We start from the raw sequence: 20,096 nt of genomic DNA, 5'->3' as shown, positions 1-20,096 counted from the left end.
TCTGTGGGTGGCATCGCTTAAATGTGTGCTGTGTCAATCTATCATTTCCCTTGACGTAAAGAGGAACATAATGACATATAAAAATGTTTCTTTTAAAATATAAATTGTAAACAAATCTAATCAAGAAATTGTTTTCAAGTAAATTTTATTTCCTTGAATAAAGGAACTTGAGATGAATGTCTGCATTTGTGGATTTCTTAGACCTTGTTATTAGACTACAAGTAGGATAGACAGCAACACTATTAACACATTGAAATACAGTTTCAGGCCATATAGCATAACTGCATTGCTGGGAACCAAGCCAGCTCCACATTGCTGCGTGGCCTTACTGGGCACTTGGAGAGCAAACTGTGATGGAGAGCCACGGTGACATTCTTTTTAAATAGTTGCCTTGTCTAAAGCCAAAAGACTTTTAAAAATACATATGCCATGTAAAAAGGAACTCTGGTAATAAATCGATTTGTTTATCCACACCTATAAATATAGATTGTAACATCATCTTTAAAACAAGGGGGTGATGTTATACTTAATGAGTGCCATGTAAGTTGCCATCTGCTTAGTCTAATATTTTTAGGTATTTGGTATATATGACACTGTGTATAAAACTTAAAAATATTTTCAAGTGACTTATCGCCTTTGCTTTTGTAGTACATATGTGAAAATCAGTGTCTTTATCTTCTTGGTTTTCTATAAAAAGGAGAGATTCTAAAAACTATGATCAAGTCTCCAAAAGCAAAGTTGAGGTTCTCAAAAACATCCTTGGAAATAAAGTTTGTCCCTAAAAGATTGTATGATTAATCCTATAGATACCATCAAATGTCTATTTTAAAACATGTTTTAAAATTCGTAAGCGAGTACATTTACAGTGGTGTCGTGAAGTTGCTGTGTAACGTATTGGCCTTTTTTCCACTGCTTCCTGCCCTCTTTTTAGTTTTAGTGCACTTGTTGTACAGTGTTCTGTGTTACAGGTATATAATATAGTGATTCAAACTTTTTAAAAGTTATATTCCATTTATAGTGATTATTAAATATTGGCTATATTCCCTAGGTTATACAATATATCCTTGTAGCTTATTTTATACATAATGGTTTTTAACATTGTACAGGAGGCAATGATCAAAGCCATCCCAAAGAAAAAGAAATCCAGTAAGGCAATGGTTGTCTGAGGAGGCTTTACAAAAAGCTCAGGAAAGAAGAGAAGCAAAAGGTGAGAATGGGAGAGATATACCCATCTCAGTGCAGAGTTCCAGAGAATAGCAAGGAGAGATTCAAAGGCCTTCTTAAATGAATAATGCAAAGCAGTTCAGGAAAACAATAGAAGGGAAAGACTAGAGATCTCTTCAAGAAAATTGGAGCTGTCAAAATATTTCATGCAAGGATGAGCACAATAAAGGACAGAATGGTGAGGACCTAACAGAAGCAGGAGATATTAAGTTATTAAGATATTAAGAAGAGGTGGCAAGGATACACAGAAGAACTATACCAGAAATATCTTTATGACCTGGATAACCACGATGGTGTGGTCACTCACGTAGAGCTAGACATCCTGGATTGTGAAGTCAAGTGGGCCTTAGGAAGCATTACTACAAACAAAGCTAGTGGAGGTGATGGAATTCCAGTTGAGCTATTTCAAATTCTAAAAGATGCTGCTGTTAGAAGTGCTGTACTCAATACGTCAGCAGATTTGGAAAACTGAGCAGTGGCCACAGGACTGGAAAAGATTAGTTTTCATTCCAATCCCAAAGAAGGACAGTGCCAAAGAATGTTCCAAATACTGTACAATTGCATTCATTTCACATGAGAGTAAGGTTATGCTCAAAATCCTTCAAGCTAGGCTTCCAGCAGTACATGAATCAGGAATTTCCAGACTTACAAGCTGGGCTTAGAAAAGGCAGAGGAACAAGAGATTAAATTGCCAAGATCAGTTGGATCATGGAGAAAGCAAGGGAGTTCAGAAAAACAACTACTTCTGCTTCATTGACTACACTAAAGCTTTTGACTGTGTGGATAACAACAAACTGTGGAAAATCCTTCAAGAGATGACAATACCAGACTACCGTACCTATCTCCTGAGAAACCTGTATTCAGTCAAGAAGCAACAGAACTGGACATGGAACAAGTGACTCAAAGTGGTTCAGTAGTTCAAAATTGGGAAAGGAGTACCTCAAGGCTGTATCTTGTCACCCTGCTTATTTAACTTCTATGTAGAGTACATCATGTGAAATGCTGGGCTGGATGAATCACATGCTGGAATCAAGATTGCTGAGAGAAATATCAACAACCTCAGATATGCAGGTGATACCACTCTAATGGCAGAAAGCAAAGAGGAACTAAAGAGCTTCTTGATGAGAGTAAAAGAGGAGAATGAAAACCTGGCTTAAAACTCAACATTGAAACCTAAGATCATGGCATCTGGTTCCATCACTTCGTGGCAAGTAGAAGAGGGAAAAGTGGAAGCAGTGACAGAAATTCTTTTTTGGGGGGGGTCCTCCAAAATCATTGGAGATGGTGACTGTAGCCATGAAGTTAAAAAATGCTTGCTCCTTGGAAGGAAAGCTGTGACAAACCTAGACAGTGTATTAAAAAGCAGAGACATCACTTTGCTAACGAACAAGGTCTGTATAGTCAAAGCTATGGTTTTTCCAGTGGTCATGTATGGATGTGAGAGTTGGACTGTGAAGAAAGCTGAGCGCCGAAGAATTGATGCTTTTGAACTGTGGTGTTGGAGAAGACTCTTGAGAGTCCCGTGGACTGCAAGGAGATCCAACCAGTCAATCTGAAAGGAAATCAATCCTGAATGTTCATTGGAAGGGCTGATGCTGAAGCTCCAATACTTTGGTCACCTGGTGCAAAGAACTGACTCATTCGATTCAGACCCTGATGCTGGGAAAGATTGAAGGCAGGCGGACAAGGGGACAACAGAGGATGAGGTGGTTGGATGGTGTCACCAGCTCGATGGACATGAGTTTGAGCAATCTTTGGGAGTTGGTGATGGACAGGGAGGCCTGGCATGCTGCAGTCTATAGGGTCGCAAAGAGTCAGACACGACTGAGTGATTGATCTGAATTGATGGTAGTGTTAGTTTTTTGAGAAACCTCCATACTGTTTTCCACAGTGGCTGTATCAATTTACCTTTAAATCATCAGTTTAAGAGGATTCCCTTTTCTCCATGTCCTCACCAACATTGGTAATTTATGCTAGCCATTCTGACTAGTGTGAGGTCATACCTCACTGTGGTTTTGATTTGCATTTCCCTGATGGTTAGTGATGTTGAGCATCTTTTCATGTGCCTGTTGGCCACCTGCATGTCCTCTGTTTTTTTTGGATCTGTTTCCTAAAGTAAAGAAAATAAGAACAAAAATAAACCAATGGGACCTCATGAAACTCAAAAGCTTTTGCACAGCTAAGGAAACCATTAACAAAGCAAATGGACAGCCTACTAAATGGGAGAAAATATTTGCTAATAATATAACCAATAAGAGATTAATACTCAAAATATATAAACAGCTCATATAACTTAACATCAAAAAAACAATTAAAAATGGGTGGAAGACATGAAATATTTGCCTATTTTAAAATTTTCTGATTAAATTCACATTGTAAGTCTGTTGATCTCAAGGAAAGTAATTTAGGATGCAAGTGCTTATTTGAAGATTCTTAAATTAGAGAATTTGATTAATTTTTAGCATCAATGATAGTATAAATTCTGATTAAAATATTTGTTACACTGCAAATCTAGGGGATTTTCTTATTTTGAATTTAACACATGAAATAAATCACAGAGAAGAAGTTTATATCATACTGTTGCATTGTTGTTGAAGAGATCCTTTTTAATTATTATTACAATCTCTATTACTTTCTAGACCTGGCAGTGGCGTATTAAGTCATTTCATCCTTTCTGAGCTAGTACTAGATTGTTCCTTTAAATGTATTTTCCAATGTTTGGGCCAGTCTGTTAATCCTTCATACTAGAGAGTCTCAGGATCTTCATTGCTGGCAATAGATTTTGCTCCAGGAAAAAGGACTTCTGCTGCCAGGGAGTTAAATGATTCAAGGGTTGTGCTTCCACCGCTGCTGTGTAGTTAGTTTCCTGACACTCGTCCCAGATTTTCCTTTGCTTATTTTCTTGGTTATCCTTAGATATCCACATTGTATTGGAAGTTTTATCCTGTGTAAAATTATGTGTATGAGAGAGATTTTATAAATTTTTTGATTTGCAAAAGTCATCCCTGGCAACTTAATGATATTTAATGCATGTTAATGAGCTAATCAATGATATTAAATATGTCTTGTATCCAAGTGTGTGTTTTAATGAATGGTATTTTTTTTATGTTGCTAACAAAATGAAGTGTTACTCACCAGTGACTTTCATATTTCTAAATCTAGGGGACATTTTTTTTCTCTTGTCTCCTCAGTTGCATTTGACCCTTCTAACTACTTTTTCCTTAAACTACTTTTTCCTTAAAACAGTCTCTTCTTGATGTCCTCATCTTCCTTGTGGGTTGATTGGTTTGTTTGTTTCTGTGAAAGTTTGTCTTCCTCTAGTTTAGATTTAACATGATCTTATGAAGCTGTTAAATGTTGGCGTTTCTCAAAGTCACCTCCGCTCCCTCCATAGGTGGTCTCAGCCACTCCCACTTAGGTGTGGATGACTCACAAACACACATCTCTGGGCTAGACCGCCCTTGGACTTCTGAAACCTTTTGTGCAGTCAGATACGTGGTATCATCTTCGAGTTTCTCAGCGTCATCTCAAAGGCACCAAGTCCAAAATGGAAATCTTTTCCTTTCCTAGCACTCCCTGATCCTCTTTCTGTTCCTTGCTTCAGTGAATGACATCACCTTTTATGCAAGCCTGAAAGCTGGAAGTCATTTTTGACTCTTCCTTTCTCTTACATCCCACATCCAATTCAGGCCCCAGTCTTGTAAGTAACTCTGTCAAATTCATTCGCTTCACTTCTTTACCCATTGCCTTAGCACCCTATTCGGCTGCAGTAACTTCCTAACAGGTCTGTTACCAATTCACCTGTCTACAGCCAGACTGATCCTTCCCCAATGCAAATCTTACCCTGTAACTCTTCCACTTAATAGACTTCAGACGCTTGCCATTGTTCTTAGGATAAAGAGAGGCCCCCTCTACCTCTCTTCTCCTGCCAGGTCTGCTCCTGCCACCCTGGCTTTCACTTGCATAGGAGACATTTTCCCTTCGTTCTGAATTTCACTGTTGGTCTTATGTGTGATGGTTTCATCTATTGATGATTGACTGGTTTCATTGCAGGCTGCCAAAAGGAAAAATTTTAATTATAATATTACAAGTGTATTTTTAAGTGGAATTCTTTTTTCCAGTTACATTTAGTTGGAAAGGTAGGATTAATAATTAATTCCTTCCCTTCAAGAGTCCTTATTACCTCCAGTTGTAACTAATGCATTTTTGTTTCTTGTTTATTTTATTTTATTATGACCTCCTTGATCACTCTATTATATAGAGAGAAAAATTTTGTATATCTAATTCTGGATTTCATAACTGGGTAGAAATTCCACTTACTTTAAGGAATAATATTCTAACTGTTGCACTTACTTATCTGTGGGATGGGGCTATTTGTCAAATTAGAGCAGTCTCTTTTGCTTAAAGATGTATGGTAAGAGCAACATGAGCAACTTGCAAGAGTGCTTTGAAAGACATGTGTTGTGGGTAGAAGATTGAATATGATGACTCCTGTTGCCCTCGCAAGCCTATTATCAAGCATCCTTATTTTCCAGTCCCATCCACTGAGAAACCTCACAGTCTTGTTCATGTCTAAGCCCTGTTAAAGTTTATTCATACCTCTTTCAGTTAAAGTAGCAAATGTTTTTATTCAGTTATGGAGTAAAGAATGTAAGATAGTTCATAGTATTTTGAAGTACTTGAGAAGTTGAGGTTGTAGTTCTTCTCAGCATTCATTTCTCAGCTCAAATGTCATTCCATTGGTGAAGCCTTTCCGAACCACCCAAACTAGCCCCTCCAGTCCCTCTCCCACCACCTTTTTCATATTTTATTTATTTTATTAACTGAAATTTTCTTTTTTTTAACTCATGTATTCTCAGTCTTCCTCTGTTCAACTGTATGTTCAGTGAGATCAAATCCCATGTTCATGAAATGTCCATATTCCTGTATTCTTGCCATTCCCATCAGCTTTTTTTTTAAAGACATTTTCCATTTTGATGGCCAAAAATTGGTATTTCTTGAAATTTTGTTTTTTTTTAAATCACTGGTGAGAGTAAACTGTTTTCAAATGTTTATTGCTTATGTATTTTATGAAACATTAGCATGTGCACTTGGTTTATCAGTTCTGTTTTTCATCATTTATTTATTTTAAAGACCTCTATATAGACACAATGCAAAATTGACTATCTTATAAATATTTGTGTTCTCTTTTAATTTTATTGATTCTTTGACATTCTGAATATTTATAAAGTCATATCAATAACACATTTTCTTATGGCTACATCTCCCATTTCCCTCCTTTATTTTTCTTGTCCTTTGATGGATCTTTCTTTACATTCAGCTCTAGTTGATTTGAATTTTGTTTGACTTGCTGTGTAAGATATATGTCTCCTGGAGGGTTTTTGTTTGTGTGTTCGTTTTCACATATGTTGCTTGGTTTTTCCATATATAAAAAAAAAGTCCCTCTCCCTTCCAAAGTTTAAATGGCAAACTTTATCACATACTGGATTCTGGTTTTTGGTTTTCTTGGCTGTTATATTGATTCATATGTGTCTTTTTCTTTTAGTACCTTTTCCTGATACTGTTATTATTATAGACTTACATATTTGAATAGCATAAGGTTAAATTCCTCCTAATTACTGTTCTTTTTCAGTCTTCTTGGATCTTTTACCTGTTTCTTCTACACAGTTGCTCTATACTTGTGCTTCATGCATCTGGGATGTAGGGGTCATATGAATGGACTTCAGGCATCCTCTGAAGATCTTGAAATTTTATATAAAATACTTTGTGTGACTTGGTACACCTTACTGTAAGGGAATCCGTATCTTTTATTGGCTTTTAAGATGAGCACTTAAAAGAAATTTAGGAATCACTGTGAGAGAGTTATATTGTCAAAATCAAATATTCCTATTGAGATTTTGAATCTGTGGAGGATAATGGCCTTCTTTGTACTTCGTTTTCCCATCCAGAAGCATACTGGTGTCTGTTCATTTATTGAAGACTTTTTTTATGCACAATAATAAATTTTTATAATTTTCTTCATACTGGTCCTAAACATTTATTATTAATTTAGTTTTCTTGGTATTTTGAACATACTGGTGAATCTTCTGACAAGCTTTTTTGAAAGAAAGTAAAAGAGGGCAAGAGGAAGGGAAGGAGAATGAAACAAAAACAGAGTTTGGAAAGGAATACACAGAATATTTTTGGTAGTCCATAAAGTTTAACTTGCCCCTGGTAATCTCATTTTTATGTTGTAGTTTTCTTGTCAAAGTATTGTAAAACGCATTATTAGAAAGCTTGACCCTAGGGTCTTTTTAAAGCATCACTCTTTTGCTTAAGGTTTGAGGGTCTTTTACAGACTTAAATGTTGTTCCAGGACAGAACATTTTCATATTTTACTTTGGTGAGGCATGACCATATCAAGTAACATTTCAGAACTATACATTGCATAACCTTGGACATTTTCATATAAGAAGGCACTAAGGGGAATTTATTTTTTTATGAAAGTGCAACTCTTAAGTAACAGTGACTGTTTTTTATGGGATAGCTCCAGACCGCATTTGCTTACTTCCCACGCTCTAGTTTTTCTGACATCCTAAGCTTTAAGTATAGAGGTCAGGGTGACATTTTAGGGCTCTAGATTTTAATTCCATAATCTCAAAATGGATATTATTCACTGTATCAAAAAGGCTAGTTTGATTTTATTTTCTAAATTAGTTTTTTGATGTTTTAATATTCATTTTTGAAAATCTTTGAAATTGCATACTTAAAAACGTAGTATAAAGATTTCTTAACCTTTAACTCAAATTCCCAAAATGTTAAGTTTTCACCATATTAGCTATATTGTGTTCTATTTTTTCCTGAAACTTTGAGAATAAGTTTATAAACAAGATGTACTTTTACCACCAAGAACTTCAGTGTATATTTCTTTAAGTTAGAAAATTAACATTGAGAAAATATTCTTGTCTAATCTACAAGCCCTCAAATTTTGTCATTTGCCCCACTGATTTCCTTTCTAGGGGGAAAAAAATGCTTTTTTATTCCTCTTGTCTGGGATCCAATCCCAGAATCACATACTATATTTTAGTTGTCCTCTTTATTCTTCTTTAATCCAGAACAGTCCCTTGGTTGGTTTTTCCTTATCTTTCAAAATGTGAGCAAAACAGAGGGTTTTTTGTTTGTTTTTCTTTTTCTTTTTTTTTTTAAAGAATACCCCTCAGTTTGGATTTGCCTGATGATTTTGTGTGGTTAGACTTAAGTTCTGCTGTGATCATATCAGGAGACTCATGAGGTCTGCTTGACTGATGTTAATATTCACTGTGATCACTTGTTAATAGTGATGTGCATTTTTAAAGAGCACAATTTTTACGTTTTCTTTAGTTTTTGCTTTCCTTTGGTGGATTGAGCCCTAGAATCCTTTTGAAGATTCAGTAAAAATACCTATTTAATTGTTCAGTTCAGTTCAGTTCAGTCGCTCAAAGAATGTCTGATTCTTTGTGACCCCATGAATCGCAGAACGCCAGGCCTCCCTGTCCATCATCAACTCCCAGAGTCTACCCAAACCCATGTCCATCTAGTCGGTGATGCCGTCCAGCCATCTCATCCTCTGTCGTCCCCTTCTCCTCCTGCCACCAATCCTTCCCAGCATTAGGGTTGAAGTCGCCAAAGTATTGGAGTTTCAGCTTCAACATCAGTCCTTGTAATGAACACCCAGGACTGATATCCTTTAGGATGGACTGGTTGGATCTTCTTGCAGTCCAAGGGACTCTCAAGAGTCTTCTCCAACACCGCAGTTCAAAAACATCAGTTCTTCGGCGTTCAGCTTTCTTCACCATCCATCTCTCACATCCATACATGACCACTGGGAAAACCATAACCTTGACTAAAGGACCTTTGTTGGCAAAGTAATGTCTCTGCTTTTAAATATGCTATCTAGATTGGTCATAACTTTCCTAAACCTGTTTTAAAAAAAATTTTAACCCCATCTTCTCTTGTACTTTTATTTGGAAGAGGTGAGCAGGAATAGGACTTTGGAGAACTTCCAGAGCAGGTGGGTCCTGGACTTGGTTATTCATTGACACAGTCAGAAGGCCTCTGGGCTTGAGTGTGACAGCACAGTTGGTGGATTCCACTGGGTAGAATTCTTCCATTACTAACTGACAGGTTAGTTAACATATCACTTCTTTATTCTGAAGTTTATTTGTTTTTTTTATAATATTTTATATATATTTTTAAATTTTGTTTTATTTAACTTTACAATATTTTATTGGTTTTGCCTTAACTGGGGATTATAATACCTGGTTTTAATCACCACAGTGGACTATGGGGACAAAAAACATGGTAATTAAAAGTCATTTTTCTGTGCCTTGATTTATTTATTTTTTTTTTAGGGTTTTTCTTTTTCTTTTATTTTATTTTATTTTATTTTTAAACTTTACATAATTGTATTAGTTTTGCCAAATATCAAAATGAATCCATCACAGGTATACATGTGCTCCCCATCCTGAACCCTCCTCCCTCCTCCCTCCCCATACCATCCCTCTGGGTCGTCCCAGCGCACTAGCCCCAAGCATCCAGTATCATGCATTGAACCTGGACTGGCATCTCATTTCATACATGGTATTTTACATGTTTCAATGCCATTCTCCCAAATCTCCCCACCCTCTCCCTCTCCCACAGAGTCCATAAGACTGTTCTATACATCAGTGTCTCTTTTGCTGTCTCGTACACAGGGTTATTGTTATCATCTTTCTAAATTCCATATATATGCGTTAGTATACTGTATTGGTGTTTTTCCTTCTGGCTTACTTCACTCTGTATAATAGGCTCCAGTTTCATCCACCTCATTAGAACTGATTCAAATGAATTCTTTTTAATGGCTGAGTAATACTCCATTGTGTATATGTACCACAGCTTTCTTATCCATTCATCTGCTGATGGACATCTAGGTTGGTTCCATGTCCTGGCTATTACAAACAGTGCTGCGATGAACATTGGGGTACACGTGTCTCTTTCCCTTCTGGTTTCCTCAGTGTGTATGCCCAGCAGTGGGATTGCTGGATCATAAGGCAGTTCTATTTCCAGTTTTTTAAGGAATCTCCACACTGTTCTCCATAGTGGCTGTACTAGTTTGCATTCCCACCAACAGTGTAAGAGGGTTCCCTTTTCTCCACACCCTCTCCAGCATTTATTATTTGTAGACTTTTGGATTGCAGCCATTCTGACTGGTGTGAAATTGTACCTCATAGTGGTCTTGATTTGCATTTCTCTGATAATGAGTGATGTTGAGCATCTTTTCATGTGTTTGTTAGCCATCTGTATGTCTTCTTTGGAGAAATGTCTATTTAGTTCTTTGGCCCATTTTTTGATTGGGTCATTTATTTTTCTGGAGTTGAGCTGTAGGAGTTGCTTGTATATTTTTGAGATTAGTTGTTTGTCAGTTGCTTCATTTGCTATTATTTTCTCCCATTCTGAAGGCTGTCTTTTCACCTTGCTGATAGTTTCCTTTGATGTGCAGAAGCTTTTAAGGTTAATTAGGTCCCATTTGTTTATTTTTGCTTTTATTTCTGATATTCTGGGAGGTGGGTCATAGAGGATCCTGCTGTGATGTATGTCAGAGAGTGTTTTGCCTATGTTCTCCTCTAGTAGTTTTATAGTTTCTGGTCTTATGTTTAGATCTGTAATCCATTATGAGTTTATTTTTGTGTATGGTGTTAGAAAGTGTTCTAGTTTCATTCTTTTACAAGTGGTTGACCAGTTTTCCCAGCACCACTTGTTAAAGAGATTGTCTTTAATCCATTGTATATTCTTGCCTCCTTTGTCAAAGATAAGGTGTCCATATGTGCATGGATTTATCTCTGGGCTTTCTATTTTGTTCCATTGATCTATATTTCTGTCTTTGTGCCAGTACCATACTGTCTTGATAACTGTGGCTTTGTAGTAGAGCCTGAAGTCAGGTAGGTTGATTCCTCCAGTTCCATTCTTCTTTCTCAAGATCGCTTTGGCTATTCGAGGTTTTTTGTATTTCCATACAAATTGTGAAATTATTTGTTCTAGCTCTGTGAAGAATACTGTTGGTAGCTTGATAGGGATTGTGCCTTGATTTATATTTAAGGACTATAGACTGAAGGAACTGGATTCAAACAACAATTTCAAAGTCTAGGGGCTTACTGAATTTCTGAATTCATTTTTTACCATTGTTACAATTGCTGTGAAAACATGCAAATAGACTTCATGATAGAATTGTGTGTGTTTAAAAGATAGCTATTAAAAACTAGTTTTATTGTTTTTTTGTTCATTCCTTGTTGTTGTTGTTGTTGTTGTAAGCTTGAAGTATGAAACCAAAGAGTTTTTCACATAATGAGAATACAGCTCTGACATGTCTGATAGTCACCTGGGGTATTTCCATTCAATCTCTATTAAAAAATAAAGAATATTTCAAGAGGATTAAAAGGAATGAACCCTAAATTGAACAGTAGCTCTGTTTATGAAAATATTTTAGCTATTTTAGTCATACAGTTTGAAAAGTTTATTATTTGTTTAGCATAAATGGAAATTGTCTTAAAGGTATATTATTACCAAGACCGTCCTGAAACACTTTTTTTGTTGATTTTTGGCAACACTCTTAGATTTTCTTCCTGTCACCCTAGCTGCCACTCAGTTTTCATTACCAGCTTCTCTCCTCCCTCATCCCTCTCTCCCTTTCTCTAATGTGGAAGCACTGTAATTCCTGGGGCCTGGTTCTGTCTCATCACTTTGACTGTAGATTGTCTCAGACATGCTCTCAGACTTTTGATTTCCATGTATGTGTCAGTGTCTGTATTTATCTGTATCTCTGGGTTATTCCACTCCTCTCCTAGCTTCAGACTTAGACATATAGCAACATTTCCTGACATCTCACAACTATAGTACCTGAAATTGTGTCTGTTCAGAACCAAAGTCATGATCTTTTCCATAAAACCCACCTCTCCTCCAGTTTCTCCTGTCTCAGCGTGTGTAGTTTCATTCAGTTCATAATACCAGAAATCGGAGTTTTTCTTGACATCTTCCTCCACTGACATCACTCCCACTCCAGTCAGGACGCAGGTTTTACTGGTTTTTCTTTGCCCAGCCCATCAGCAGTATTCGCGTAACACTGTTGCAGTAGCTTCTCACTGGTCTTTGCTTTTCTACTCTTGCCCGAGTCTAGTTTTATCTTTCAACTTTTGCCCCCTCCAGTTTTTATCCTTGCATTGCAGAAATGTATCTTTAAAAATGTAAATCAGACCTGGTGGCGCCCCCTACTCAATCCCTTCCTTAATTTTCCATGATAGGATAAACACAGCCCACAAGCCCCTGCATGCACCTGCCTTACCTTTGACTATTTATTCACTGTTACAACCACCATACTGAACTTCTCAGATCTGTGAACGCGCCTAGATTGCCCTGCTTTAAGATATTCCTTCTGATCAAAAGTATTGCTCCTGTGCCCCTTTAAATTTTAAAAAATTAATTCTTTATTTCCTTGATACATGAAAATGGCAGAAAGCTCACATAGTACAAAAGATGATACAGGGTGAAAACTGATCGTCTCCTCCGTTCATATTTTCCATTTTTTGTGGTCAAATTTATGAGTCTTACTTTTAAATGATTCTCAGGTGTATGGTTTATTTTTGAACTTTTTTGTAGCATTATTTTTCCTTCAAGTCTTTGACCAACTTGAATTTATTTTAAGAGGCAAAGTAGAGAGTCAGCTGTATTTTTTTTTCTAGTTATTTGTACTAGATTCCTGTCCTGTTTCAGTCTGTTCTGGTATTTTGTCTGCTCATGCACTGTACCAAACTTTCTGACAGTGTTGCTTTAGAGTATATTTTAATAGGTGGTAGAGTTGGTTCCATCTTCAGGATTTCCTGGCCCTTCTTAAATGTTTAATTTTCTATATGAACCTTAGTATTATCTAGTTTCTAAAAAATCTTACTGATATTTGTGAGCATATTAATTTTTAGAATAACATGAACATTTAATAACTTTATAGTCCTAGAGTTTCCTGTATAAAAATATTTTTCTGTTTTATTGAGTCTAAAATTTTTCCTTACTACTATTTTATTTTAAAATTTTCTAAATGTATTATTTTTTATTGGGGTGTAATTGACATATAATATTATTAGTTTCAGATGTTATTGTTGTTTAGTCACTAAGTCTCATGTCTCAACACTTTGTGACCTCATAGACTGTAGCACACCATGCTCCTCTGTCCATGAGATTTCCTAGTCAAGAATACTGGAGTGGGTAGCCATTTCCTTCCCCAGGGGATCTTCCTGACCCAGGGATTGAACCCGAATTTCCTGCATTGGAAGTCAGATTCTTTATCGCTGAGCCACCAGAGAAAGTTTCAACTGTACAACATAATGATCTGATATTTGTGTGTATTGAAAAATAATAATAAGTCTAAAACCCACAGTAAGTCTAGTTAGCATTTGTCATCATACATAATCACAGATTTTTTTTCTTCTAAGTGAGAACTTTTTAAGATTTACTCTGCATCTGAGTGAAGAGAACAAGTATGCAATACAGTATTACTAGCTTTACTCTCCATGCTGTACGTTACATCTTCATGCATGGCATGTATTTTAATAACTAGAAGTTAGTACCTTTGGACCACCTTCACCATTTTACCCCACACCCCCAGCCCTGCCTCTGGCAACCACCAGTCTGTTCTCTCTATCTATGGGCTTGGATTGTTGTTTGTTTGATTTTCACATAGAGGTGAAATCCATTCTTCAGTCAGTCAGTTTAGTCGCTCAGTCATGTCCAACTCTTTGCAACCCAATGGACTGCAGCATGCCAGGCTTCCCTGTCCATCACCAATTCCCAAAGATTGCTCAAACTCATGTCCATCTAGCCAGTGATGCCATCCAACCATCTCATCCTCTGTCATCCCCTTCTCCTCCCACCTTCCATCTTTCCCAGCATCAGGGTCTTTTCGAATGAGTCACTGCTTCCAATCAGAAGCAGTGAATTGGAGTTTCAGCTTCAGTATCAGTCCTTCCAATGAATATTCAGAACTAATTTCCTTTAGGATTGACTGGTTTGATTTCCTTGCAGTCCAAGGGACTCTCAAGAGTCTTCTCCCAACACCACAGTTCAAAAGCATCAATTCTTCAGTGCTCAGCTTTCTTTATAGTCCAACTCTCACATCCATACATGACTGCTGGAAAAACCATAGCTTTGACTAGAAGGACCTTTGTTGGCAAAGTAATATCTCTGCTTTTTAATATGCTGTCTAGGTTGATCAAAGCTTTTCTTCCAAGGAGGAAGAATCTTTTAATTTCATGGCTGTAGTCACCATCTGCAGTGATTTTGGAGCCCAGGAAAATAAAGTCTGACACTGTTTCCACTATTTCCCCATCTACTTCCCATGAAGTGATAGGACCCGGATGCCGTGATCTTAGTTTTCTGAATGTTGAGTTTTAAGCCAACTTTTTCACTCTCCTCTTTCACTTTAATCAAGAGGCTTTTTAGTTCTTCACTTTTTGCCGTAAGGGTGGTGTCATCTGCATATCTGAGGTTATTGATATTTCTCCCAGCAATCTTGATTCCAGCTTGTGCTTCCTCCAGCCCAGCGTTTCTCATGATGTACTTTGCATATAAGTTAAATAAGCAGGGTGACCATATACAGCCTTGAGGTACTCCTTTTCCTATTTGGAACCAGTCTGTTGCTCCATGTCCAGTTCTAACTGTTGCTTCCTGACCTGCATACAGATTTCCCAAGAGGCAGGTCAGGTGGTCTGGTATGCCCATCACTTTCAGAATTTTCCACACTTTGTTGTGATCCACACAGTCAAAGGCTTTGGCGTAGTCAATAAAGCAGAAATAGATGTTTTTCTGGAACTCTCTCGCTTTTTCAGTGATCCAACGGATGTTGGCAATTTGATCTCTGGTTCCTCTGCCTTTTCTAAAACCAGCTTGAACATCTGAAAGTACATGGTTCAGGTCCTGTTGAAGCCTGGCGTTTGAGATGAGTGCAATTGTGCAGTAGTTTGAACATTCTTTGGCATTGCCTTTCTGTGGAATTGGAATGAAAACTGACCTTTTCCAGTCCTGTGGCCACTGCTGAGTTTTCCAAATTTGCTGGCATATTGAGTGCAGCACTTTCATAGCATCATCTTTTAGGATTTGAAATAGCTCAACTGGAATTCCATCACCTTCACTAGCTTTGTTCATAGTGATGCTTCCTAAGGCCCACTTTACTTCGTATTCCAGGATGTCTGGCTCTAGATGGGTGATCATGCCATCATGGTTATCTGGATCATGAAGATCTTTTTTGTATAGTTCTTCTCCTGCCTGGAAAATCCCATGGACAGAGGAGCCTAGTGGGCCACAGTCCATGGGGTCGCTAAGAGTCAGACTCAACTGAGTGACTTCACTTTCACTTTCACTTTCTGTGTTTTCTTACCACCTCCTCTTCATATCCTCTGCATCTGTTAGGTCCATATCATTTCTGTCCTTTATTGAGCCCATCTTTGGATGAAATGTTCCCTTGGTATCTCTAATTTTCTTGAAGAGATCTCTAGTCTTTCCCATTCTATTGTTTTCCTCTATTTCTTTGCTTTGATCACTGAGGAAGGGTTTCTTATCTCTCCTTGCTATTCTTTGGAACTCTGCATTCACATGGGTATATCTTTCCTTTTCTCCTTTGCCTTTCTCTTCTCTTCTCATCTTTTTGTAAGGCCTCCTCAGACAACCATTTTGCATTTTTTCCTTTTCTTTTCCATGGGGATGGTCTTGATCCCTGTCTCCTGTACAATGTCAGGAACCTCCATCCATAGTTCTTCAGGCACTCTGTCTATCAGCTCTAATGCCTGGAATCTTTGTCACTTCCACTGCATAATTGTAAGGGATTTGATTTAGGTCATACCTGAATAGTCTGGTGGTTTCCCCTACTTTCTTCAATTTAAGTCTGAATTTGGCAATAAGGAGTTCACGATGTGAGCCACAGTCAGCTCCCAGTCTTGTTTTTGCTGACTGTATAGAGCTTCTCCATTTTTGGCTGCAAAGAATATAATCAGTCTGATTTCAGTATTGACAATCTGGTGATGTCCATGTGTAGTCTTCACTATCATTTTAAAGATTTCTTCATACATATTTGTGATTAACTTTTTATTTATTTTGAATACTTCATCGATTTTTTCATATCATTGTGATAGAACCATGGTATTTTTTTAAAAACTGATTGTTTTTTTAATAGAGGAAGGCTTTTTAATTTTGAACTCACTTTTTTTTTTACCACAGTCATGTATTGCTTGTAATAGTTTTTAATTGAATCATGCCCCCCTCCCTAGCCCACACTGTTAATTTAGCTAACTTGAATACTTCCTTAAGATGTCTGCTTATAATTCACTTTGTAAAAGCCCTTCCTCAGCCTCCAGATCTCAAGATCTCCATTTTATTCCTCTTGAAGCATTCTGTACTTTTCCTTTAGAGTGCTTATTGCACTTTGAAGTTTGAAATTGTACAATTTTTGTAGAATTTTGTTACTGTCTAACATCTTTCTATCTTGTAAGGTGTATATATCGGTAAGACTTGTGTGTATTTTCCTCCTCAACTTCTCTTCAGCGTCCAGCACTGTTCCTACATGCAGTAGATCGTACTCTATAGATACCAGGTGGCTGATTACTTGATTGGTTCATTACTTGGTTGAGTGGGTGATTGGATTGTCCATTTTTGGCAATATTACCTATTTCTAATCTTTACATCTCTTAGTTTTATTTTCAGTTCTATCACACTTTAAAGATTACTTGCTGCCTTCTTAGGAACTTGATATACTTTTGGTATGGTTTTTGATACATGGTTCTCAAAGACAAATAGTCTAGGCATACCAATTGATGTGTTTACTCTTTGGTTAATTGACTTTGTCAAATTGATTTGATATTTTTCTCTTTCAAAATTGTTATTTTTAAGTAATCTAAAATGTGACACAAATGAAATTGCTCTGACAATAATAATATTAAATTATTTTATAATATTACTTCAGAGTTTTGGAGTAATTGAAACTTTTAACTTTCATGTTGCGGTTTGTGGAATCGAAGCTTAGATAAGATCAAGTGCCAACTATTATAAAACTGCCAGTGGTTGGGCTGAATCTAGACTTCTAAGTTTTCTGACTCTTAGTTCAGTATTCCTGTACCATGGCATCTTCCACATTGCTGTAGTAGTCTCGCCTGTCTCCCAGGAATTTATTTGTAATACTGCAAAGAGGGAATAGCTCACATTACTTTGCTCTACCAAGACAAATTTTATATAGTTAACGAATGACATCGTATTTTTAGACTTTTCCCTCTGTCAGTATATCTCATTATTTTCCTTTTAAATAAATTTTTTCTTTAAGAACAGTTTTAGGTTCCTAGCACAACTGAACAGGTAGTACAGAGAATTCCCACCATACTTTCTGCCTCCTCTGTCACTTGGCCTTGCCCAGTATCAACACTCTGCCCCAGAGGTGACACATTTGTTACAACTGGTAAACCTACTTGACATGTCATTATCACCCAAACTCCATAGTTGACATGAGGTTTCACCCATGGAGTTTTGCGTTCTGTGGATCTGGACACATGCATAGTATCATGTATCCACCATTATGGTATCACACACAATAGTTTCACTGCCTACCAATCCCTTCCCCCCTACCAACCCCTGGCAACCACTGACTTTTTTTTTTTTAACTGTTGCCATAGTTTTGCTTCTTCCAGAGTATCATAGATTTGAAATCATACATTATATAGCCTTTTCAAATTGGCTTCTTTCACTCAGTAATATGCATGTTAAGCTTTCTTCATATCTTTTCATGACTTGATAGCTCATTTCTTTTTAGTGCTGAGTAACATTCCACTCTCTGATGTACCACCGTTTATTTATCCTTTTACCTACTGGAGGACATCTTAGTGATTTCCAAGTTTTAGCAATGATGAAAAAAGCTGATATGAACATACGTGTGCAGGTTTTTGTGTGAACATATATTTTCAGCTCATTTGGGTAAACAAGCTCATTGGGTAAGCATGGTTGCTGGGTTATATGGTAAGAACGTGTTTAGTTTTGTAAGAAATCTAAAATGGTCTTCCAAAATGACTGTACCATTTTGCATTGCTGTCAGCAATAAGTGGGAATTTCTGTTACTCCACATCCTTGTCAGCATTTGGTGGTGTCAGTATTCTGGATTTTGGCCATTCTGATAGGTGTGTAGCAGTATCTCACTGTTTTAATTTGTATTTCCTTCATAACATATGATGTAGAGCACCATTTCTTATGCTTATTTGCCTTCTGTATATCTTCTCTGGTGAGGTGTCTGCTTAGGTCTTTTGTCCATTTTTAAAAAAAACTCAGGTTGTTTGTTTTCTTTTTAATATTCTCTTTTAAAAGTCGTTTTTTCTTGCGCACCATTTAGTAAAAACACACAGGAAGCTTTGAGGTCATTAAGAATGATTTATTTTTTCAAAGGAAAACTCTCTTTCTGTTTTTCTCCTTTTACCCTTGTCTTTCAGTTATACCTGCCGCCACTTGCGGAGATATGTTTATGTGTTGGACAAACTGTATTTCCCCCACTCTCACTGTTCTACGCTTCAGCATTGCTTCTCGACCCTCAGTGACAATGGAGAGGAACTCTTGTCCTTAACTTGCTCTCACATTCTCAGATCCTATGCTTCCAGGTTGTTAACCTCTGCTGTCAATTTACTGCATGGTGCATGCTGGATGCTGTGTATGACTGACAGTTGCATGCTTTGATGGGATACATGTCAATTAAATGATTAAGGAGGAAATTTATATTTGAAGTGATACTGAATTCTTGAAAAGAATGGCTGAGGTTTTTGTTTTTGTTTTTTTTAAACAAATGTCTTAAGTACTTTGCTATGTTTCATGGGAGAGAGAAACTAGTTGTTATGTAAACTCAACAGAACTTTTCTCTACTTTGCTTCATTTGGAAATCTTTTAACTTATAATAGTTGGGATGCTCTGTCTGGTTTATGTATGAAATAGACTACAATAACTATTACTTACATATGGATTTTGAGTTCTCTTTCTTATTCTGCTTGTAAGCTGAAAGTTGGCTGTGGGGCTTCACTTGTATTTTGATAGACATACGTTCAGCTAAGCAGATTTGATTTTATAAGAAGGTAGAAATTATTCATTGGAATTTTGTATTTCTTACTCATTTTATTTACATATAGAGGAGTTATAAAATCAACAAATTACATGTGTCATAGATGAATCTAGATTAAACATAATGATGGGTGGGAGTAGTAAGAAAGAGACAAACCATCAATCTCACACATCAGAGAAAATCATACCTGCTGTTTAGTAAAGGGGCAGTATGACATGACTGCTTTGTACTTGCACTTGACATTTTTGACACTTTTTGTAAGTCAGAGGTGACGCAGATCAGCACTGTGTACTGTTAGCCAAGTATGATGTGTGAAGGCAGTGTCTTCACTGCTAGTTGATTTGAGGAAGAAAGAAAAAACTCCATGACCATTCTCTAGAAAAGGACAGGCTTTTAAAATTAAAATAGAGTTTTTCAGGTGAAGATGTATAGGAAAGCTTCAAAATATTCAGTATACATATCTAAGTGAAAACACTGATTATTAGGAATTGAGGACAGTGTGACATCTAAGGTGACAGCCTTTTCTTGGCAACAGAAACAATTTAGACTCCCATATTCCCAACCCGGGGATCAAATCAGGTCTGCCCTATTGTTGGCGGATTCTTTACCTCGTGGCTCAGCTGGTAAAGAATCCACCTGCAGTGCAGGAGACCTGGGTTCAATCCCTGGGTTGGGAAGACCCCCGGAGAAGGGAAAGGTTACCCAGTCCAGTATTCTGGCCTGGAGAATTCCACGGACTGTATAATCCATGGGGTCGCAA

The 20,096-nt window shown here is 37.1% G+C and overlaps 1 protein-coding gene across 7 annotated transcripts in view; it reads left to right on the top strand.

Annotated features, from left to right (window-relative positions):
* The window catches only part of DYM (dymeclin), a 392,053-nt gene that overhangs the window by 199,423 nt on the left and 172,534 nt on the right, over window positions 1-20,096 (top strand). For 5 of the 7 annotated variants that reach the window (XM_070779026.1, XM_070779029.1, XM_070779025.1 and 2 more), the window contains one exon: window positions 18,720-18,884. The exons of the other annotated variants lie outside the window; for them this stretch is intronic. In XM_070779026.1, coding sequence (XP_070635127.1) covers window positions 18,720-18,884 — 165 coding nt within the window. The remainder of the gene's footprint in view (window positions 1-18,719; window positions 18,885-20,096) is intronic. 7 annotated transcript variants of the gene reach the window in all.

Source organism: Bos indicus, chromosome 24, assembly GCF_029378745.1.
Source record: "Bos indicus isolate NIAB-ARS_2022 breed Sahiwal x Tharparkar chromosome 24, NIAB-ARS_B.indTharparkar_mat_pri_1.0, whole genome shotgun sequence".
Taxonomy (NCBI): domain Eukaryota; kingdom Metazoa; phylum Chordata; class Mammalia; order Artiodactyla; family Bovidae; genus Bos; species Bos indicus.
This window is presented reverse-complemented; position numbering and strand designations above follow the sequence as displayed.